This window comes from Pseudophryne corroboree, chromosome 9 (genome assembly GCF_028390025.1).
Source record: "Pseudophryne corroboree isolate aPseCor3 chromosome 9, aPseCor3.hap2, whole genome shotgun sequence".
In the NCBI taxonomy this organism is placed as follows: Eukaryota; Metazoa; Chordata; class Amphibia; order Anura; family Myobatrachidae; genus Pseudophryne; species Pseudophryne corroboree.
In genome coordinates this window covers 296,770,308-296,794,808 of record NC_086452.1, presented here as the reverse complement: position 1 = coordinate 296,794,808, position 24,501 = coordinate 296,770,308, and the positions used below count along the sequence as shown (strand labels likewise).

Genomic DNA, 24,501 nt, shown 5'->3' with positions numbered 1-24,501 from the left:
AGAAGCCAGGGCCAGTAACATCACAGTCATCCACGTGAGGTACTTGTCGTCTACCATCATCAAAGGTTCAAACTAGGAGGACTGTAGAAATTCCAACACTACATTCAAATACCAGGGTGCCGTGGGCGGCACAAAAGGAAGTTGTATGTGGAGTACCTCTTGCAAGAAGGTCTGAGCTTCTGGCAACACTGCCAATTTCTTCTGGAAAATTGAGAGAGCAGAAATCTGGACCTTAATGGAACCCAGACTTCAGCCCTTATCCACACCAGCCTGCAGGAAACGGAGGAAACGTCCCAAGTGGAACTCTCCTGGCGGATATGTGCATTCCTCGCACCGAGACATATCTTCTCCAGATATGATGATAGTGTTTTGACGTCACAGGCTTCCTGGCCTGAACCATGGTAGTGATAACCTTTTTGGAAAGGCCTTTGTGAGCTAGAATGTTCCGCTCAACCTCCATGCCGTCAAACAAATTCGCCGTAAGTCCAGGTAGACGAACGGCCCTTGTTGAAGAAGATCTCTTCTCATCGGCAGAGGCCAAGGGTCTTCGACAGACATGTCCAGAAGATCCGCGTACCACGCCCTCCGAGGCCAATCCGGGGCAATCAGAGTTGCCTGAACTCTTTGATTCCTGATTCGCTTTAGTGCCCTTGGGATTAATGGAATTGGAGGAAACATGTAGACCAGCCGGTACAGCCAAGGCGACGTCAGTGCATCTACTGCCCTCGTCTGAGGGTCCCTTGTTCATGAGTAATACCAGCGAAGCTTCTTGTTGAGTCGAGAAGCCATCATGTCTATTTGTGGGCAGCCCCACCGGTCGATGATCTGCTGAAACACTTGATGGTGGAGCCCACACTCTCCCGGGTGCAGATCGTTGACGACTCAGGAAGTCCGCTTTCCAGTTGTCCACTCCCGGTATGAAGATTGCGGACATTGCTCTTGCATTTCTTTCTGACCAGAGGAGTATCTTTGACACCTCTCGCATGCAGGCCCTGCTTTTTGTCCCTCCTTGTCGATTTATGTACGCCACCACCGTGGCGTTGTCCAACTGAACTTGGGTTGTGTGATCCCCGAGTAGAGGAGAAGCCTGAAGCAGAGTATTGTAGATCGCCCAAAGTTCCAGAATGTTGATCGGAAGTAGGGCTTCATGGGCTGACCACCAGCCTTGGAACTGAGCCCCCTGGGTAACATTTCCCCATCCTCTCAGACTCGCATCTGTCGTGAAAAGGATCCAATCCTGAAACTTCGACCTTCCAGTAGGTTTGAGGACTGCAGCCACCACACGGGGAAATCCTGGCCTGAGGTGACAGCCGTCTTATCCAGTGCATCTGAAGATGCGATTCGGACCAGTTGCTCAGGAGATCCAAATGTTCTGGCATGGAACCTCCCATACTGGATCGCCTCGTATGAGGCTACCATTTTCCCCAACAGTCTTGTGCAAAGATGGATGGATATTCGAGTAGGCCGTAGAATCATTCAAACCATCTTCTGGAGTGTTCTCGCTTTGTCCTCTGGGAGGAACACTTTCTGGGCCACAGTATCCAGCAACATTCCCAGGAAAAGGAGCCACTGAGTTGGTTCCAGGTGTGACTTCTGTAAATTGAGGATCCACCCATGGTGTGACAGAAGTTGGATAGTGTGGTCTATATGGAGCAATAAAAGCTCCCTGGATCTTGCTATTATCAAGAGATCGTCCAGATAACGGACAATATTGACCCCCTGGACCCGGAGTTGGAACATCATCTCTGCCATCACCTTCATGAATACCCTTGGAGATGTGGACAGGCCGAAAGGTAGCACCTGGAACTGTTAGTGATCGTTCAGCAGGGCAAACCACAGGTAAGCCTGGCGAGGTGGCCAAATCGGGATATGTAGATAGGCGACCTTTATATCCAGTGAAACCATGAACTCCCGTTCTTCCAAGCCCGCAATCATTGCTCCCAAGGATTCCATCTTGAACTTGAAAACCTTTAGGTAGGGGTTCAACCCCGAAGAGCCAATCCCCTGAAAAAAGAAGAGACTCTACACTGCGCTTGTACTCTGCGTCCCCTATCCACTGATGCAACCACAAAGCTCTGCGCGCCGACATTGCCATAGCAGTGGTCCTAGCATTATTATTGCCTATCTCCTTGAGAGAGCCACACAGGACGCTTGCAGAGCTACCGTAGTGACCAGGGACATATCCCCCGAGAGGCCCTCTTGAATTTGAATAGCCCACGTATGAATGGCATGCATCATCCAGCAACCCGCTATGACCGGTCATTGTGATATGCCAGCCGCCGTGTAAATAGACTTCAGTGTAGTCTCTATTTTCCTATCCCCAGGGTCCGTTATGGTAAAGGAGCCCACCTTTTTTTATAGGCGAGAGACTGCTATGTCTACGGCTGGGGGTTCTTCCCAGATTTTCCTGCCTTCAGGAGCAAATGGGAAAGTGTGCAAAAATAATTTTGTCACTTGGTATTTCTTACCTGGATTTTTGAAGGCAAACTTAAACAGGTCATCCAGTTCTGCAGAATCAGGGAAAGTGACACTAAGTTTCTTCTGTGTTAAGAAAAACGACTGCCGTGCTGCAGCGTCCTCTAGAGGGTGTTTTAACACATCCCGTATAGCAAGAATGAGGGAATCAATACCCAGTGCAGAAGGGGAATCCACAGTAACAGGATCCAAGTCCTCCCCCTCCTCCTGTATCTCATCAGATTCTGAGAGTAAAGCAGGTTACCCACGTTTTAGTGGCCCTAATCTAGAGAGGGGGGGCTGTTAAACATATGCCCTTGCAGCTAGGTCTGCAACAGCCTGCTGCAGTTGTTGAGTCTTTTGAGTATTAGCAGTGAGCTGAGATGACATATCTTACATCATGGATATTATGGTACCTAGCCAGGAAGGCTCTTGACCCTCCCCCCAGCCAGTTGTGAGAACTGGCTGCATTGTTCACATGATATTGAACCAGATGTAGAAGGAGAGAATCTGGTGTGACATGCACTGCATAATTGACGTTTTACCAGGTTTACAGTAGACAACACTTATATACACATACACACAGACAAGTAATACAATAGCAAGCCTGTCTTTACTGTATGTGAGAGACACACAGGAAGGAACAGCACACCCAAGCTAAGCAGCCCCAGTGAGACTGCAAACTGTTTTATCACGGTGTAACACTGGAGTTTTTGTCCTTTTCAGGACACAGATTGTGTACAATAGCGGCTCTACCCCTTTGCTACACCCCTGTACCAGTTTTCCTGCATATCCCAAATGTCTGGAGGAGCTGTGTGTGCCTGCTGCTGCAGCTGTAAGCAGAGGAAGGTGCCAAAACGCCGCTGGTCCCGCTCTGAAGGAAGCTCCGCCCCCTGTAATAGCACCGAAGCTATGTCGATTTTTATACTGGCAATGTCTCCCACAGAGTGTAAAACGAAGTAAAGATACCTGTTTTCACTACCGTTGGTCAGTGTACGCAGGGGGCTATAGCGGATGTACCCAGGGAGGGTTCCGTATGTCGCCCCTGCGTTTTCGCCACACCAAGAACCCGAGGGACCCCACTAGTGGGGCCCTCGGTTTGTACTAACCACCCTACTGCTGCGATTGTGACAGCTAAAGTGCAGTGCCCCGCTGTACAACAACCTCTCAGGGTGGTGGTCCTGCAGCAGGGAAGCGGCTCTGACGCCTGAAGAGACCGGTAACCCCCCCCCCCCCCTAACTCCCGAAGTGCAGGTATGTTGTTGCCCAAACAGTATACCGCAAATAATAAAGTTTTAAAATAAACTGAAGAAAACTCTCTGGAGCTCCAGAGTGTGCAACCTCTCCTGAGGGCACTTTTTTCTAAACTGCCTGTGGGAGGGGGCATAGAGGGGACTCTCCTGAGGGCACTTTTTTCTAAACTGCCTGTGGGAGGGGGCATAGAGGGGAGGAGCCAGCAGACCCAGTTGAAGAAGTGCACCAGCTCCTTTGGACCCCATCTATACCCCATCATACTAATTCCCCAATATCCCTTATGGATGCTAGAGAAATCTGTTGTGTAAAATGTAATTTTGAATTCAGCTGCTTATATCTCCAAAGGAAAACATTATTTTACTATGACATCAATATAGCTAACTTCCCCGGGGGACACCATCACACTGCTACAATATCAGATTCCAAACTCCTTTAGGTCCTGTGATAACATTACCTAAAGTGGCGTCTCCCTTCTGGGCAACATCTCCACCTCTAAAAACCCACACTTTAGTAAATATACCCCTATATGCTATTATTTTACTCCCTAATCTGTAATTGTGGTATAGGGACAGTATCAGGCACCAGATTACTAAATTAAGGGTCTCATTCTGAGTCGCATACTGCACAATGCTGATGTTCATGGAGTGCAGCAATTCTTTGCTACTGCTCATGTGGGAATAACCCTAGAAACGTCTAGGTTGCATGCGTTTCACTGTGTGCAGCAACAGAGCCACAGTTGCAATTGAGATGCACAGTGTCAGATATGCACTGGGTGTTCCAGGAAGGTGGCTATTCACATGCACAGAGATGATTGGATTTATGGGAGTGTTGTGGACATTTCAATGAATACGCAGATAAAAAAAAATCTACACCTGCTACACGGTTAGTGCAAATTTTCAATGGTACGACCAATTCAGTCTGAAGACGCACCAACAGGTATTACGCTCAAATCAAACATCCCAGTCCATTCACACCAAGACACGTTTGTACAGTACACCAGGGGAAGGGATGATGCTATCATATTGTCACAGACGTGACTACGGCAAAAGACCCTAAAGTTGTCGCAGCAGGATGCAACTCTGAATCAGGGGCTGAGTATTCTATAACTACAGTATGGCTACATCTCTCGTCCAGTAATTTAATAGCAGTTTGCAAGTACAGTATCTTTCACATTTAGCAGATAAAGTAAAAGAAAGTGTTACCATTGCACAGGATGGCACGGCTTAAACCAAGAGCATCCGCAGTGCCGGAACTCATGTTCTCCACTAGACGATGCTTCACTTTCTTCAGCACTGCACAAAAGCACAAAGGTAAAAGATGAAAACACATGGACCACCATATAACAAAGTACATACATGGTTATTTATAGATGAAAGTGTTGTTAGAAAAAAATTCTTACCAATATCTAGAGTCTTCCCCTGCTTAGGATCAGCTTGTAGCTTGTTGTAATGAATAGTCACTTCTTCCTAGTCAGAATGATATTTAACATAGTTAACTTACACATAGAATATTTGAAGATTTCCTTCTAATGTGCAAATAAAATAGATTGACAATTGACAAAAATCTTAAGAGAATATACATTAGTAGTCACTAATTTATTTATATTGTATTTTTCCAACACCACAAAATAATGAACTGTTGAGCATAATATGATTTAAGAAAAAAAAAAAAGAGCATCAAGCACATGGTTTCACAAATAGAACCCTGGATGCTACTACTGTAACTCCTCAAAGACAAAACGTACAAAACCTATAATGGAATTTACCTCCAAAAGCAAAGAACAGAAATAGAGAATAAGAGAGAAAAAAACATGACTTATACAATGCCCATGTAGTCTCCAATTCGTGGGCAGGACAGTAAGAAACCTGAAGACAATCGCCAAAAACATAAGAAACATAACAAAACTAGTGGAAACATAGTGGATCGCTCACCCCAGCAGCATGCCGCCACCCCCTTACAGAGCCAGATGACAGGGGCGAGTTAGTCACCGCCCCCCCTGGCAAGCGGGGAGCCGGTGTGAAGATGGCGGAAACAGGGTATGAAGCGCAGTACTAACTGCACTCTGGGGCTCAGCGGTACATAGTGCGGCGCTGTGAGGGGCGCCCTGAGCCGGCGCCTACACCCTACACTGACCACCAAGCCTGTCGGTCCCAGGATCGCTGCCAGCACTTTTCCTCAGGCCAGTATGATCAGGGGGCGGAGCTTCTCCTCAGAGCGGACCCAGCAGCGTTCAGTGCCATTTTCCTGCCTGCAGAAGCGCTGTCAGTGAGAGCTGTCCCTCCAAATCAACTCCAGCTATATTTTACGGTACCAGGGGGTTGTAGAAGGGGGGGGGGAGTCTGTATATCTGTACTGTGCTACCTATTAAGGTACATGGTAAGCGCTGGTTAGGGGTCTCCCTATCTATTAGCGCTGTGTGTGGGTTGGCTCCAATCTCTTTGTCTCTCTTGCCATTGTTAGGGGGGAAACTCTGTCTGCCCTACCGTGTGTGTGTGTATAGTGTCTGTGGTCTCCATTACGCTATGCCCAGAGACTCTGTGTCATATGCTGCAGAGGATATGACCTCTCAGGATGATCCCATTCCATGTAATCAGGATTGCACTGTGTTAGCGCAGGTCCCAGCAAGGGAGCCCGAGTGGTTAACCTCTATTAAAACTATGATTTCTCAGATTTCTACTAGGGTTGCACAGAATGAGTCTGCAACTCAGATTTTACAGAACTCTATGGCAGTTTGGTCCGGTTCTGTTACCTCAGGGCCCCCCTACTGTACGTTCCCACAAACGTGCTCTTGCCCAGATTATGCAAGATGACACGGATACCGATTCTGACAAGGCAGACAGTGATGGGGATGTGCTGCGGGGGGCGGCATCTCTTGCAAAAGGGGTGCAGTTGATGATTGAGGCCATTAGAGATGTGTTGAATATTGCTGATACAACACCTGAGCAGGTTGAGGAGGCTTACTTCACTGACAATAAGAAAGCCTCTGTAACCTTCCCTGCGTCTAAGGAATTAAATGCTATATTTGAAAAAGCCTGGGAAAACCCGGAGAAAAAATTTCAGATCCCTAGAAAGGTTCTGGTTGCTTTCCCTTTCACTAAGGAGGATAGAAAAAATGGGAAACCCCACCCATAGCTGACGCGTCTGTATCCAGACTCTCAAAAAAAAAGGTGGTTTTACCTGTTCCAGGATGTACCGCGTTAAAAGAACTGGCTGATCGCAAAATTGACACTACGCTCAAATCCATATACACGGCTTCAGGGGCGATACTACGTCCTACTATTGCCTGTGCATGGATTTCCAAAGCTATAGTAAAGTGGTCAGGCACGTTACTTGAGGATTTGGATACAATGGATAAAAGTGACCTTGAATTGTTTTTACGGAACAGTCAGGATTCTGCAGGATTTATGGTGGAATCCATGAAAGACCTGGGTTCCATGGTTGCAGGGATATCTTCCATGTCTGTCTCAGCTCGTAGAGGACTTTGGCTGCGCCAGTGGTCTGCCGATGCAGAATCCAGGAGAGGTGTGGAGACCCTACCCTACACAGGTCAGGCTCTCTTTGGGGAAGCGTTGTATGCGTCGATTTTCACGGCTACAGCGGGTAAGTCACCTTTTCTTCCCTCAGCTGCACCTTGTCACGATCCGGACTACTGGACATCATTTTTTAACTTTCAGGTGTCTCCTGAGGCTGGCTCAGCGTTCCAGGGCCGGGGGACTCAATCACGTTGCTAAATGTACTTACTTTATATCTCCTCTCTGCCAGTCTGCAGGTGCTGTCACAAGGAACTCTTAAATGGAATGGCGTTTCTAGCTCATTGCGGCCTCCGTCGCCATTACTGCACTCTCAGCACTTGGACGGCTCTGCATAGCGTCTACTGTCAGTTGTGGCCTCCGCCGCCATTGCTGCGCCCTCAGCGCGTGGTCGGATCTGTGTGGTGTCTCCTGTCAGCTACAGCCTCTGCCGCGATTACTACAGTAAAGCACTACAGGTCTGTAGCTTCCGCCGCCGGCTCTGGGTGGTTGCTGTGCAGTTTGGCATTCGCTGTGTCTTGCGGCCGCTGCCGCCATTACTGTGAAAGCTCCACATGGAATTACAAACCAGGTTTCAATCCAAGAACCAGTATGGGCGCAGCCATGTTGGTTCTGATAACATGATGCTATTTCCACCAATCTACAGTTTCGCTGAGCTCTGCCTGATTGCTGATCCAATCCCTGCACTGCTGAGGATATAAAGGGACTGATCCTAGGGGGTAATTCTGAGTTGATCGCAGCAGGATCTTTGTTAGCAGTTGGGCAAAACCATGTGCACTGCAGGGGAGGCAGATCTAACATGTGCAGAGAGAGTTAGATTTGGGTGGGTTATTTTGTTTCTGTGCAGGGTAAATACTGGCTGCTTTATTTTTACACTGCAACTCAGATTGCAGATTGAACACACCACACCCAAATCTAACTCTCTCTGCACATGTTATATCTGCCTCCCCTGCTGTGCACATGGTTTTGCCTAACTGCTAACAAAGTTCCTGCTGCGATCAACTCAGAATTACCCCCCTAGTCCAGGAAGTTGTCAGTGCTTTGGTTGTCATTACCAGTGTATCCTGTCTCTGCTTTCTGTGATTATTAACTGTGTTCCAGGTATTCCAGCTCCTGAGTCTCCAGTTCTGCAGAGACCTGCACCAATCACCACCCTGCGGTGCCTGCCTGACTCCATAGTATCCTCATTGCCTTTTGCTATTGGCAGTGCTCCAAAAACACCAGCTTCCAGCATTGGGCTTCCAGTGGTGTTCAGCCACCTATTGTCATCGGTGCTCCGCCATCGGTGTTCTTGCTATCTACAGTATTCAAGTCATCTGTTTTTTCCAATTCATCGATCTCTAGCATCACCAGTATCATTCAACTCCGCTAACACTGGTTCATCCGTACTTCATTCACAGTTCTTCATTATCCGTTCCATCCGGCAGAATACAAGTATCACTCATTCTGCAGTACGTTCAGCCTCTGTACTACATCTACTGACCAGTTCCAGCTTCTATCTACTCTACAGCACCTAGGTGTTGGTAAAAGGACTTTCCATCTCCTAATCTCCCAAGCTAGCCTTGTGCGGATAGGACACTTAAGGGAATACTACAACTGCTATTTCTTGTGGAACTGTGTACTGTTTTTAATAATTTCTCATATCATAAACTGTGCAACTGCTGGTGTACCACCAGAACGGTGTTCAATAAACAAACATTAATTTTATCTTTGTTGTCGTGGTCACATCTTCGGGCATTGGTGGTAGAAGTCATCTATGACTAGGAGTCCTATTCTGCCACCCAGATTCACCTTTACACCAGCCCATACAACTGAGGCTGTCCCAGACCAATATCAGCCCTCAGTTGTGACACACCTGCTACGAAGAAACCTTTTTCTTCAGCTGCCTCACAGTCATTTTCGGGCTGCTAAACCAAGAAAGACCAAGCCGTCCAACACCTTCTTTAGAGGAGGTCGGACAAAATCCAAGAAACCTGCTGCTGTGGGTTCCCTGCTTCAGGTACGCCAAAGTCCTCAGCATGACGGTGGACCGCACGGCCTGGAGGTGGGGGCGAGACTCAAACATTTCAGTCACATCTGGCTGTCGACGGCCTGGATCCCTTGGTGCAAGATATTGTGACCAAGGGGTACAAACTGGAGTTTCAAGATCTCCCTCCTCACCAATTCTTCAAATCAGGCTTGCCAGCATTGCTGGCGGACAGGGCTATCCTACAGAAGAAGTTGGTGGAGTCACAGGTCATTGTACCAGTTCCACCCCATTTGCAAAACAAAGGTTATTATTCAAATCTTTTCGTGGTACTGAAACCAGATGGTTCGGTCAGGCCCATTTTGAACTTAAAATCGCTAAACCCCTTTCTGAGGGAGTTCAAGTTCAAAATGGAGTCTTTGAGGGTGGTGATATCAGGGCTGGAAGAGAGGGAATTCCTGGTATCCCTGGATATCAAGGATGCGTACCTCCACATTCCAATTTGGCTGCCTCATCAAGCTTTTCTCCGATTCGCGCTGTTAGACAGTAATTTTCAGTTCCAAGCCCTGCCATTCGGCCTCTCCACAGCACCGAGGGTATTCACCAAGGTGATGGCGGAGATGATGGTTCTCCTCCGCAGACTGGGGTGAACATAATTCCACATCTGGACGATCTGCTGATAAAAGCATCGTCCAAGGAGAAGCTGTTACAGTCCATTGTTCTCACGACCCATCTACTCAGGGAACACGGTTGGATCCTGAATCTTTCAAAATCACATTTGGAGCCGACCAGGAGGTTGTCCTTTCTGGGAATGATCCTAGACACGGAAGTGCAGAGGGTGTTTCTTCCGGAGGAGAAAGCGTTGGTGATACAAACAATGGTCCGGGACGTCCTGAAGCCAAACCGGGTGTCGGTTCATCAGTGCATTCGCCTTCTGGGGAAGAAGGTGGCCTCTTACAAGGCTCTGCAGTACAGGAGGTTTCATGCTCAGCCCTTCCAACTGGATCTCCTGGACAAGTGGTCGGGATCTCATCTACACATGCACCAGAGAACACGTCTGTCGCCAAAGGCCAGGAATTCACTCCTCTGGTGGCTACAATTACCTCACCTTCTGGAGGCCACAGGTTCGGGATTCAGGACTGGATTCTTCTAACCATGGATGCAAGTCTCCGGGGCTGGGGTGCAGTCAATCAAGGGGAGACCTTCCAAAGACGGTGGTCAAGTCTGGAAGCCGGCCTACCAATAAACATTCTGGAACTACAATGGTCTTCTCCAAGCAGCCCATCTTCTGCGAGATCGGGCCATTCAAGTGCAGTCGGACAATGTAACGACAGTAGCTTACATAAACCGACAGGGCAGAATGAAGAGCAGAGCTGCAATGTCAGAGGTAACAAGAATCATCCTCTGGGCAGAAAAACACGCGTTGGCGCTGTCGGCAATCTTCATTCCGGGAGTAGACAACTGGGAAGCAGACTTCCTCAGCAGAAACGATCTCCATCCAGGAGAGTTGGGAGGTAACAGATCTTTGGGGTGTACCTCAAATAGACATGATGGCCTCTCGTCATAACAAGAAGCTTCGGCGGCATTGTTCCAGGTCGAGGGACCCGCAAGCCGTGGCGGTGGATGCCCTAGTGATTCCGTGGGTGTTTCGGTTGGTGTACTTGTTTCCTCCACTTCCACTCATTCCAAGAGTTCTAAAACTCATAAGGAGAACAAGAGTTCAGGCAATCCTCATTGCTCCGGACTGGTCCAGAAGGGCTTGGTACGCGGATCTTCTGGATCTACTGCTAGAAGAGCTGAGGCCTCTTCCTCTTCGGGAGGACCTGCTGCAGCAGGGGCCGTTCGCCTATCAAGACTTACCGCGGCTACGTTTGACGGCATGGAGGTTGAACGCCAGATATTAGCTCGGAGGGGCATTCCGAACAAGGTTATTCCTACCCTGATACAGGCTAGGAAAGGAGTAACGTCTAAACATTACCATCGTTTTTGGAAAAGATATGTATCTTGGTGTGAGTCCAAGAAGTTTCCTACGGTGGAGTTTCAACTGGAACGGTTTCTCCTCTTCCTGCAAGCAGGTGTGGATATGGACCTGAGGTTGGGATCCATAAAGGTCCAGATTTCGGCCCTATCCATTTTCTTCCAGAAACAGTTGGCTTCCTTTCCTGAGGTTCAGACTTTACTGAAAGGGGTTCTGCACATCCAGCCTCTCTTTGTGCCGCCTACGGCGCCCTGGGATCTTAACGTGGTGTTGCAGTTTCTCCAATCGGATTGGTTTGAACCATTTTTCCGGAGGTTGAGGTCAAGTTTCTCACGTGTAAGGCGGTCACTTTGTTGGCCTTAGCTTCCGTGTGTCGGAGTTGGGAGTTTTATCTTGTAAGAGCCCCTACTTGATCTTCCATGAAAAAAGAAGCTGAGCTCCGGACATGTCAGCAGTTCCTTCCAAAGGTTGTGTCGGCATATCATATTAACCAACCTATTGTGGTGCCAGTGGCTACTGACTCCTCAATTTCATCAAAGTCCTTGTATGTTGTAAGAGCTCTGAAAATCTATGTGAAGAGGACTGCTCGTCACAGAAAATCGGACTCTCTGATCATCCTATATGATCCCAAGAAACTTGGGTGTCCTGCTTTTAAGCAGACTCTCTCTCACTAGATCAGGTTCACTATCCAGCATGCGTATTCTACGGCAGGATTGCAGTGTCCTACATCTGTTAAGGCCCACTCTACTCGTAAGGTGGGGTCTTCCTGGGCGGCTGCGCGGGGTGTCTCGGCTTTACAGCTTTGCCAAGCGGCTACTTGGTCTGGGTCGAACACGTTTGCAAAGTTATACAAGTTCGATGTTTTGGCCTCTGAGGACCTGAAGTTTGGTCAATCAGTTCTGCAGGAGCCTCCGCGCTCTCCCTCCCGTTCTGGGAGCTTTGGTACATCCCCATGGTACTAATGTGGACCCCAGCATCCTCTAGGACGTAAGAGAAAATAGGATTTTAATTACCTACCGGTAAATCTTTTTCTCGTAGTCCGTAGAGGATGCTGGGCGCATTGTGATCCTGCAGTGGTTACTTAGTTCAGTACTGCTTAGTTCTTGGTTAAGTACTGTTTTGTTTCTTGGTAAGTAATCTTGTTCAGCCGTTGCTGATGTTTCAAGCTAGTTCGCTTGGTTTGCCTTGTGTGTGAGCTGGTGTGAATCTCGCCACTATCAGTGTATAATCCTTCTCTCAAAGTCGTCCGTCTCCTCGGGCACAGTTTCTAGACTGAGTCTGGTAGGAGGGGCATAGAGGGAGGAGCCAGCCCACACTCTCAAACTCTTAAAGTGCCAATGGCTCCTAGTGGACCGGTCTATACCCCATGGTACTGTGGACCCAGCATCCTCTACGGACAACAAGAAAAGGATTTACCGGTAGGTAATTAAAATCCTATTATAATAATTATTTGCATATTAATAATGCCACCCATATCTACAATAACCTGTTTTACACCTATAGATAGTAAGCTTGCGAGCAGGGCCTTCCTATCTTTATGTCTATCTGTTTTTACCCAGTATTGTTCTATTACTGGTGTTGTTCTAATTGTAACGCACAATGGAATATGCTGCACTATATAAGTAACTGTAAATAAATAATACACAATAGCACTATAAGAAGCATAATGATTACATTGGTATTAGCAGTAAAAAAAATTTTTAAATATTTTTGCTTGTGTGACAAATATCCATCCTTTCAAGAGAGGATTAAGAGGTCTGTTTACTAAGCCTTGGATGGGGGTAAAGTGGATGGAGATAAAGTACCAGCCAACCAGCTACTGTCATTTTTCAAACCCAGCCTGTAACTTGGCAGTTAAGAGCTGATTGGCTGGTGCTTTATCTACGTCCACTTTATCTCCATCTAATAGGGAAACGTACTAAGCAGTGATAAAAGTGGATGAGTGAGCCAGAGGAGAAGTTGTCCATGGCAACCAATCAGCATTGATGTAACTTATCATTTGCATACTATAACAGTATACAGAGCAGCTGATTGGTTGCTATGGGCAACTTCTCCACTGGCTCACTTCTCCACTTTTATCACTACTTAGTACATGTCCCTTTAGAAAATAGAGTTCTACTCCTTGGATGGAGATAGCGTACCAGCCAATTAGGTCCTGGCATGTCACAGGCTGGGTTTGAAAAATGACAGGAGCTGACTGGCTGGTACTTTATCTCCGTACACTTTATCTCCATCGAAGGCTTAGTAAATAGACCCCTCTGTCCCTCAGAGGACAGCTTAGTAAATTCATTTTTAAAAAAGAGCCATCAAAACTCGCAACAGTGCTTCTAAACTGATGTGTATTCAAAGAAAGGAAAAAAAAGAGATTTTCTAAGAACTGGTACTCACACTGGTATAAAATGGTTGTAGGTCTGTCCATGTGATTTACTAATCACACCACTGGCAGAGATGAGGTATAGCAAGGGTGGTGGTGCGCCCATGAGAATTATATTATGGTAATAAGAGGGGAGGAAATAAACCGTACTCTCTCTTTTGGGGCACTCAACCTACAAATTAAAACATAACCTTTATTGGTACTCATTTAAAAAATAGACCAGATTGTGTACCCTGTATAAACTCATAAGGGATCGCGGCGGTCACAATGCAGACGCCGGAATCCCGACTAGCGGTGAAATCCTACCACCACAGGCTATTCTTCCTCTGTGGGTGTCTCTGCAGCGTGGAGAGTGCAGCGAGCCTGCATGGGGCTTTCTAGCGCTCTCCCCACTGCTGGAATACTGATGGCCGGCATCCTGGCCGCCGGTAATTCATACTGAACCCATCATCAATCCAATTAGCTGCAAGTTCATTTGCAGCGCAAGTTTGGCTGCAACTCACTCTGAGCCCTACTCCTCTGCTCTAACCCCATTTCCATTTCAACTAGGTGACTCATTAGTGTTTCAAGCACTGCATTCATTCTCTACTACCATACCTTACTGCGTATGCCCGATCTCGTCTGATCTTGGAAACTAAACTGCTGGGCTGGGTTAGTACTTAGAAGGGAGACCTCCAAGGAATACCAAGTGTTGTAGATACATATGAACAAACACGGATACGTGACTCGGGTATAATTCTAAAAGCAGGATCACCACTCTTCTTCCTTCATACTACTTACTACTACTGGCAATTCTTAGCTTTTTAAACATTGCCATTTGGCGTGATATACAGGCCACCAGGTCAGGAAAAGGAAGTGGACAATAACCTATTGCAGGACATAACTAAAATGGCATTAAAAGAAGAGGTAATAATCATGGGAGACTTTAATCTTCCTGATGTAAGCTGGGAGGTGTTTGTTGCTAGTTCCACTAGAAGTAGGGACATTTTAAATTCACTGCAGGGAGCATCCCTCCACAAATTTGTGAGGGAGCCCACTCTGAAAGATACAATATTAGACTTAATACTTCCAAATGGAGACAGAATATCAGACGTAAAAGTGCGTGAAAACCTGGGATCCAGTGATCATCAAGCAGTATGGTTCAGCATAAAGACAGAGATTGACTCATCTCATACAAAAACAAAGGTGTTAGATTTTAGGAAGGCTGATTTTGTAGGGATGGTAAAAATGTGTAAGCGATTCTTTGGCAGAGTGGAGGTACTTGGAAACAGTGCAGAAGAGGTGGGAAACATTAAAAAGTGCAATATTAAAGGCCACAGACCTTTGTATCAAAGTGTAAGACAAAACACAAGGAAAAGGAAGCCAGTGTGATTTGCGAAAGTAGCAAGCATTGTGAAAGCAAAAAAGATGTATTTTAGGAAATATAAGCAGACACAATGGGGGTAATTTCAAGTTGATCGCAGCAGGAATTTAGTTAGCAACTGGGCAAAACCATGTGCACTGCAGGGGAGGCAGATTTAACATGTGCAGAGAGAGTTAGATTTGGGTGGGGTGTGTTCAATCTGCAATCTAATTTGCAGTGTAAAAATAAAGCAGCCAGGATTTACCCTGCACAGAAATAAAATAACCCACCCAAATCTAACTCTCTCTGCACATGTTAAATCTGCCTCCCCTGCAGTGCACATGGTTTTGCCCAATTGCTAACTAAATTCCTGCTGCGATCAACTTGGAATTACCCCCAATATAATGAAGACAAAGAGACACATCTTGTTAGACAGACAAAGAAGAAAAAAGGTAATCAGATTTGCAAAGGCAAAAGCTGAGGAGAAAATGGCCCAGTCAGTGGGTAAAGGAGGCAAACTTTTTTTAGGTATATAAGTGAAAGGAGAAAACTAAAAGGTGGAATAATAAAACTAAAGGCAGAGACTGGGAGTCTTGTTGAGGGGGACAATGTAATAGCAGATCATCTTAATAATTATTTTTGCTCAGTATTCATTACTGAAAGAGAGGGGAAGGCCAATGTTAAGTTGCAGGGATATTCAGGAAAATGAAGTACATTTACAGAGGAGAAGGTCCTAACAGAACTCTCAAAGCTGAAAGTGGACATATCAATGGGGCCAGATGGGATACATCCAAGGATACTAAAAGAGCTTAAAGAGGTGCTGGTAGCACCATTAACAGAATTTTTCAACCAGTCATTAGCTACAAGAGTAATTCCAGAGGACTGGAAAAGAGCGAATGTAGTCCCACTGCACAAAAGTGGAAGCAAGCAAGAGGCAAACAACTACAGACCAGTGAGTCTTACAGTACTTCAGTAGTAGGGAAATTGATGGAAACACTCTTAAAAGACAAATTTGTAGATTATATCAAATCCAGCAATTTACAGGATCCCAAACAGTATGGATTCACTGGGGGGAGATCATGTCCAACAAATCTTATAGACTTTTTTGACTTTGTGACTAAAGTAATGGTAACGGTGGAGCTGTGGATATAGCTTATCTAGACTTTAGTAAGGCTATGACACTGTTCCACATCGCAGACTGCTAAATAAACTCGAAAGCTTGGGATTGGATACTAAGAGATTGTTGAATGGATAAGATTTTGGTTGCAGGTTAGAAAACAGAGTTGTATAAAATGGAGTGCATTCACAGTAGGTAAATGTTACCAGTGGAGTACCACAGGGATCTGTACTTGGACCAGTGCTTTTTAATATCTTTATTGGTGACATTGCATGATTGAGGATCTAGGAAGACTAGAGGAATGGTCAAGAGTGTGGCAATTACAGATTAATGCTGCTGGTTAATCTTAGACCCAGATTGGGGTAATGGAGGTGTGAGGTGTGGTGCCTCTGGACTGGCTGAGCTGGATGGCCTTAGTGTGGCATACCTTTACATTCTATTAACACTTTTCACTTATTAATTTTTTAACGCTATTTCTCTATTTTAATTGCATTTCATTTTTGTATCACTTTCTCTATAGCTTCGGCTTCCTAAATACTAATTTATTAACACTATAGTTTTTTCACTGGTATATGCTACATGGGCTTTCTGGCTTATGCTGGTGTTTTGGGGTGCCACACCCTGCACCTAGATATAGCGCTAGGGACCCCAAATATACAGAGACGCCTTGATGCGGCTTTGGGGCTTATTCACACATTTGCGCAAATATGTGTAACGAAGATCTCTGAATTCTATTATCATGTGGAATTTATCTCTGGTTACGGTTATCATTCAGGGTGCTGGGGGAAACAAATGCCTTTTTTTCTTGCTTGGAAATACCCCTCCCTTTCGAGCACCTGAATGATATCACTAAGCTAATTGAGCATCTACCAATATATATATAATTACAGATTAATGCCAAAAAATGCAAAATCATGCACTTGGGTCTCAAAGATTCTCAGGCTAAGGGGTATATGCAATTCCGGGCGAATTGCGGCAATTTTTCGCCCGTTTTTAAATTCGACACAATTCGACCGTCGAATTCCGGCCGGCGGGTGCCGGAATTCGACATATTCAATAAAAAACGGATTCGACAGTCCCGCTGTCGAAAAACGGACCAATTGACGGATTTTGAATCGACTTTTCAGATGGTACAAAAAACGGTATAAAAAACAGAAAAAAAATTGCGTGGGGTCCCCCATCCTAAGCATAACCAGCCTCGGGCTCTTTGAGCCGGTCCTGGTTGCAAAAATACGGGAGGGGGGGGGGGGAAATGACAGGGGATCCCCCGTATTTTAACAACCAGCACCGGGCTCTGCGCCTGGTCCTGGTGCAAAAAATACGGGGGACAAAAAGAGTAGGGGTCCCCCGTATTTTTTGTACCAGCACCGGGCTCCACTAGCTGGACAGATAATGCCACAGCCGGGGGACACTTTTATACCGCTCCCAGCGGACGTGGCATTAAATACCCAACTAGTCACCCCTGGCCAGGGTACCCTGGAGGAGTTGGGACCCCTTCAATCAAGGCCCCCCCCCAGCCACCCAAGGGCCAGGGGGTGAAGCCCGAGGCTGTCCCCCCCATCCAAGGGCTGCGGATGGGGGGATGATAGCCATGTGTAAAAATGAAAGAATATTGTTTTTTGCAGAAGAACTGCAAGTCCCAGCAAGCCTCCCCCGCAAGCTGGTACTTTGAGAACCACAAGTACCTGCATGCGGGGGGAAACGGGCCCGCTGGTACCTGTAGTTCTTCTGCAAAAAAAATACCCAAATAAAAACAGGACACGCACACCGTGAAAATACAACTTTATTTCACACATGCCGTCACATACATACTTACCTATGTTGACACGCCGACTGCCACATCTCCAATGTCGACGAATCCGGGGTACCTGAAAATAAAATTATACTCACCTAAATCCAGTGTCCTGTGATATTTGTAATCCACGTACTTGGCAAAACAAAAAAAAGCATACCCGATCCACACGGACTGAAAGGGGTCCCATGTTTACACATGGGACCCCTTTCCCCGAATGCAGAGACCCCCCGTGACTGCTGTCACAGAAGGTCCCTTCAGCCAATCAGGGAGCGCCACGTCGTGGCACTCTCCTGATTGGCTGTATGCGCGTCTGAGCTGTCAGACGCGCATCGCACAGCCCCCTCCATTATCTTCAATGGTGGGAACTTTGCGGTCAGCAGCTGACCGCGGGTAACCCCACCGCTGACCGCAAAGTTCCCACCATTGAAACTAATGGAGGTGCTGTGCGATGCGCTGTCTGTCAGCTCAGACGCGCATAGGGAATCAGGAGAGTGCCAGGACGTGGCGCTCCCTGATTGCCTGAAGGGACCCTCTGTGACAGGAGTCACAGGGGGTGTCAGCATTCGGGGAAAGGGGTCCCATGTGTAAACATGGGACCCCTTTCAGTCCGTGTGGATCGGGTAAATGCGTTTTTTTATTTTGCCAAGTACGTGGATTACAAATATCACTGGACACTGGATTTAGGCGAGTATAATTTTATTTTCAGGTGCACGCCGTGGATTCTACTTGGACAAGTGGACCGAACGTCGTGTCAACATAGGTAAGTATGTGTGTGTGTCGACATGTATGTAATAAAGTTGTACTTTCAAGGTGTGCGTGTCCTGTTTTTATTTGGGTATTTTTTTTGCAGTAGTACTACTACAGGTACCAGCGGGCCCGTTCCCCCCCCCCGCATGCTGGTACTTGTGGTTCTCCAAGTACCAGCTTGCGGGAGAGGCTTGCTGGGATTTGTAGTTCTTCGGCAAAAAACAATATTCTTTCATTTTACGCAGCCCTTGGATGGGGGGGGGGGGGGACAGCCTCGGGCTTCACCCCTGGCCCTTGGGTGGCTGGGGGGGACCCCTCGATTGAAGGGGTCCCCATTCCTCCAGGGTACCCCGGCCAGGGGTGACTAGTTGGGTATTTAATGCCATGGCCGCAGGGAGCGGTATTAACAGTGTCCCCCGGCTGTGGCATTATCTGTCCAGCTAGTGGAGCCCGGTGCTGGTACAAAAAATACGGGGGACCCCTACTCTTTTTGTCCCCCGTATTTTTTGCACCAGGACCAGGCGCAGAGCCCGGTGCTGGTTGTTAAAATACGGGGGATCCCGTCATTTTTCCCCCCGTATTTTGGCAACCACGACCGGCTCAAAGAGCCCAAGGCTGGTTATGCTTAGGAGGGGGGACCCCACGCAATTTTTTTTCGGGTTTTTAACCCATTCCATAAAAAATATATATTTTTTTTTAAATATATAAATAATACTTGTGCCTCCTAAATAGACAAACCAAGTACCTAATCCCTTCTAATATAAATAGATATGCTATTAGCAATAAAAAAAACACACAAAAAAACAACGTTTTTAAAAAAATTTATTACATTCCGCCAGCAAAGTGAGACGGATTGAAAATGACGAATTTACTGTCAAAAAGCACTGTTGTCGAATTTACATTCTTCAATTGAATATACTTTTGTCGAAAAGCCGCATTTGTACCATTGCAGAAATGTCGAATTTGTCAAATGTCGAATTTCACAGTCGAATTTGATAAGTCCGTTTTTTTTTACGAAAAGTACTGTATTGCATTGTCGGAAAAAAAAATTTGGGCGAAAAAGCCCCCTTTTTCGACATTTCCGGAAATTCGACCGCAATTGCATATACCCCTAAATATAGTATTAATGGGACTATACTGGAAACTACTGAGAAGGAAAGGGATCTAGGAGTCACTATTTAGGTGACTTAAAGGCAAGTAAGAAATGTAACAAAGCAATGAGGAATGCTAGTCAGATGCTTGGCAGCATTGGGAGAGTAATCAATAGCAGAAAGAAGTAATAATGCCACTGTATAGGTCATTGGTACAGCCTCATCTAGAATACTGTGTTCAATTCTGGAGGTCATATCTCCAAAAGGATATTAATACATTAGAGACTGTACAAAGAAGGGCAACTAAAATGGTGCATGGCCTACATCACAAAACATACCCAGAAAGACTAAAAAATCTCAATATGTATAGTTCGGAGCAGAGAAGGGAAAGGTGGGACATGATAAAGCTCTTGATATATTTGAAAGTTTCTAACAAAGTCCAGGAGGGAAACATTGTTCAAATGAAGAGAAACAATAGGACACAAGGACATGCACGGAGACTGGAGGGAGGTAGGTTCAGGGGAAATTTGAGGAAAAATTACTTCACAGAAAGGGTAGTGGACAAGTGGAATAGACTCCCATCAGAGGTTGTAGATGCTAAGACAGTAGAGCAATTTAAACATGCATGGGATAGACATAAGTATATCCTTACAAAGAAATAAAGATCAAATAAGGTTTGAGATAAAAATATGGTAAAAAAAAAAAAAAGGTGGCAGACTAGATGGGCCAAGTGGTTCTTATCTGCCTTCAAATTCTATGTTTCTATTTTTCTATTCTCTTCAATTTTGAAGGACATTACATCAATATGGTTAACTGATTGAGTGGCACGCTCGCCAATATATCGATGTATTGCAGTTTTTGAACGTATGGTACCCTCATTACTGGTGTACAGGTTCTCCCGAGTGCCGACTGACCCAATGGGTATTATTAATACAGATTTTTCTGTACTGGTCTAAATGAAACAGGTGTAGTACTAATTGTGTCCTACATCTCTTCAATCCGCTCCATATGAAGATGGACCAGAACATATATTATTTTTAACCCTACTGCATACTGTGTATTGTAAATCTGTATAATGTCTGGTGGATACAAATTTATTTTAATGACGAAAACAATAAAAGTTACGTCTTATCTTCTCGAAATATTTTAGGATGTTTACCTAATTAATAAATGTGTGCCAACACAATGAGTCTTCTTTCTCTCCGACCCTTTGTTTGCATACTTACCTCTGACTCAGGGTGCACAGCCAAGTGGACTTAATAAGGAACTGACCAAGTTCCCGTCCAAATTGTGGTATTCTTTATATGTATATTCATAAAAAAAATTCTTTGACTAGTGCAGGAATCAATACCCTTCTTTCCGCAGTGTGTGCAGACTGGGGATACTGCTTTTGCATGTATGATCTTTGAATTAGACCTTGCAGTTGTCTGGCGCTTGTATTTTTCTACTGTACGTGGTTACTCCCGATTCTCTAGTTCCCATGGTGTTTTCTCTCACATAGATATGGCCCTTCTCTCCCGCCAGCTGCTCCCTTCTGTGACGGTCATTGAATATTTGGCTCGAGGGATCTTGGATCATTTCCCAATTCTTTTGTCTCTCAATCTGGACAGCCCTAAAGGCGCGAACTTCTGGAGGTTTAACCCTTTTGGTTGTCGCAGATGGGTGCAGCTTCTGACCTGTTGGTGTTGTGGGAGGAAATTTTTGTTAACAATCCAATAGATAACGAAGCTTTGTTGATTTGGGATTCTTTTAAGGCCTTCTTGTGGCGCTCCATGATTTCTAGACTTGACCAATATTGAATTTTGAATAAAAAAAGTCTGAGACAGAGTTGGAGAGACGAAGTGTGGAGCTTGAACAAATATACTTGCAGACTGGTTCACCAGCAGATAAGAGTGGAATGGCATATAGTCCATAAACAATAGACAGATTTACTCCTTGATAAATCCAAAAGGCACGTGTTGTTCTGAGCCCATGATTTCTACATACAAGGTGACTGTTCAGGGAAATTCTTAGCTTATTTAGCTAGGGACGAGTCGTCCCCCACCAATGTGCATATTTTGAGGAGAGCGGACAGAAATATTTGTATGGGTACTCCCCATATACAGATGGAGCCACGCTTGTGCATCACAGTAGGGGGCGAGCGGCGGCCCTAGGCGCACCTGAGCCTCGGACCGCCACCGAGCATATTCAAAGTGAATGGGGTGCGTACGCGTCAACGATGCACACGCGTCCCATTTGTTCCCGGTGGGGCCAACCTAGTCGCAAACGGAGCCACGATTAGTGTGGCACCATCTGTAGATTCTAGCTTTTAATATCATTTTGTAGGTGTACAGATCTAGATAAAATTACACTATCAGTGTTATGCTCTGACTCCATATCAGCTTTGGAGGCTCGTTTAACGCTGGACGAGGTGCAAACTGCCATTAACTCAGAGGTTCCCAAACTGTGTGCCGTGGCTCCCTGGGGTGCCTCGGGACACTTGCAGGGGTGCCCTGGGTTGGTGGTCCAGGACCAATTCAAATTATTCATGGTCAATATAATAGGCAAACCAGTGCTGGTGGCTTCCAGTAATAAAATATGTGGACAAACAGAAGCGAATCTTGTTCCTCACCACACAACTGACCCTAAGGATGACATATAAACGCGATCTACTTAATGTAATATTTCTTTCTAAATTTCTCCATAAGAAATTTTTGGCCTAGGGGTGCCGTGAAAAAAATTCTGATATTCTAGGGCACCGTGATTCAAAAAAATTTGGAATCCACTGCATTAACTCTTTCCCTAATAATAAAGTCCCAGGTGTGGATGGTCTCTCTATTGAATGATATAAGATCCCTATAGATTTCTATGCCCCAAACTTTTACTAATTTTTAATTCCTTGTTGTAGCTGGGTTCTCTCCCCCAGTCTATGGCGGAAGCTTTGGTGGTACGGATTCCAAAGCCGGGTAAGGATGCTCTCTCGCCAGACTCGGACCGACGTATCTCCTTTCTGCCAACTGATAGCAAAATCCTAGCAAAGCTGCTTGACCTCTGACTCAATAATGTAGTGCTTGAGTTGGTGCATGCGGACCAAACCGGTTTCATACCAGGCAGATGTACTGCTCTTAATTTGAGGCGTTTATTCACTTATTTGCAGTTGGCTGGTGAGGGGATGGGTGATGCGACTGTGGTATCCCTAGATGCAGCCCATGTGATTCTGTAGAGTGGCTATATCTTTGGGAGGTCTTGGCACGGTTTGGGATTCCTAGCGTGGGTTAAATTGTTGTATTCCTGTCCTTCAGCTAGAATTAAGGTTAATGGGTTCACTACCGACTCTTTTCTGCTGGACAGAGGAAGCAAACAGGGGTGCCCATTATCCCCTTTGCTGTTTGCACTTGCCATAGAGCCATTAGCATGTGTTATTAGAGATATACCTGCTATAAAAGGGGTTTCAGGTGGCTGGGCGGGAGGAAAAAAAATGGACTATATGCTGATGATGTGATATTATACTTATCAGATATGTCTTGCTCCCTGCCGGCCCTCCTTGCCCTGGTGAAGGAATTTGGCTCTAATTCTGGTGTGCACATTAAATGGGATAAATCTGTGGTGTTCCCTTTGCTTTCCCTCTACGGTGGTGTACACAAATATAAATATCTTGGTATTCCAGTATCTTACTCTTCTGCTGATTTCATTAATTTAAAATTTGTCACCTCAGATTGATAATCTAAGAGCTATTACTCATATTTGGCAGAAGCTTCCCTCATCAGTCACGGGCAGTGTAAATCTCATAAAAATTATTATCCAGCCAAAATTCTTGTACATACTTCAGAATGCCCCGGTTTATATTCCACTCTCACAATTTTTAGTGATCTCCCGGTATATAGTTTCTTTTATATGGGGTTCTAGGAAGGCACGTAGAGCTGTTAAAACACTGTGTAAATCTCGGAATGACGGTAGTCTGGCCCTTCCGGATATGTATTTATATTATTTAGCTATGCAATTATCTCAATTAGGTGAACGGGTTACACCTAGGGACTGTGGGAATTTACCTGTGGCTCTCCTTGATAAGGCGGGTCATCAATTTTCCCCATTGCAATTTCTTTTGGCATGTATTCCAAACACCTGTGTCTCCCTTTTGTTACAACAGGCTTAGAAAGTATGGACAGCAGTTGAAAAGATAGCGAAAGAACTCACTATTGATCCATGCTCCCCAATATGGAATTATATGGAGTTTTCTGAATTCATCACCTAAAGGGTAGTGCGGGATGGATCTCTTTTGGGGTCTCTGCGATAGGCCAGCTCTATCAAGATGGAGTTTTCCACTCCTTTGACTATTTAGCCTCTGCATATGCTATTCCTAGGCATTACTTCTTCCGTTATCTACAGCTCCGCAATGCATTAAATGTGCAGTGGGGTGGTTCAGCCTCATCACTCTCTGAAACTCCGGTCCATAACTTTGTACCGTCTCTGGTTCGGATGGCTTGGGAACACTGCGTGCAAAGTGGGTGGTAGATTTGGGCATGTTGGAGGATGAGGATTGGGAACATATTCTTAGTTCCCTGAGGTCTGCTACGGCCTATGCCAGATTCCAGCAGATCCAATTGTATATTCTGCACAGGGTCTACTGGACCCAGATCAGCGTCAGATGCCTGTCCTAAATGTTCTGCTTTTGCTGCTGGTTTTTGGCATCTCTGTGGCTTTGTCCTCGGGTAGCTTTACTCTGGGAAGTGGTAGTGAATAGTATTTGTAGTACGGGTATTCAGATCCCTCTTCTAAACCCGCGTATGTGTTTTTGTATTGGATCTGGACATCTCAAAGTATATGTTAATAATCTCCTCACTTTGGCCCGTGTGTGTATAGCCCACACTTGGATG

At 45.8% G+C, this 24,501-nt stretch overlaps 1 protein-coding gene across 4 annotated transcripts in view; it reads right to left on the bottom strand.

Annotated features, from left to right (window-relative positions):
• Positions 1–24,501, bottom strand: part of PICK1 (protein interacting with PRKCA 1) — a 272,889-nt gene that overhangs the window by 74,774 nt on the left and 173,614 nt on the right. For all 4 annotated transcript variants that reach the window (XM_063940387.1, XM_063940385.1, XM_063940388.1 and 1 more), the window contains 2 exons: positions 5,108–5,174; positions 4,911–5,000 (listed from right to left, as the gene is read on the bottom strand). In XM_063940387.1, coding sequence (XP_063796457.1) covers positions 4,911–5,000; positions 5,108–5,174 — 157 coding nt within the window. The remainder of the gene's footprint in view (positions 1–4,910; positions 5,001–5,107; positions 5,175–24,501) is intronic.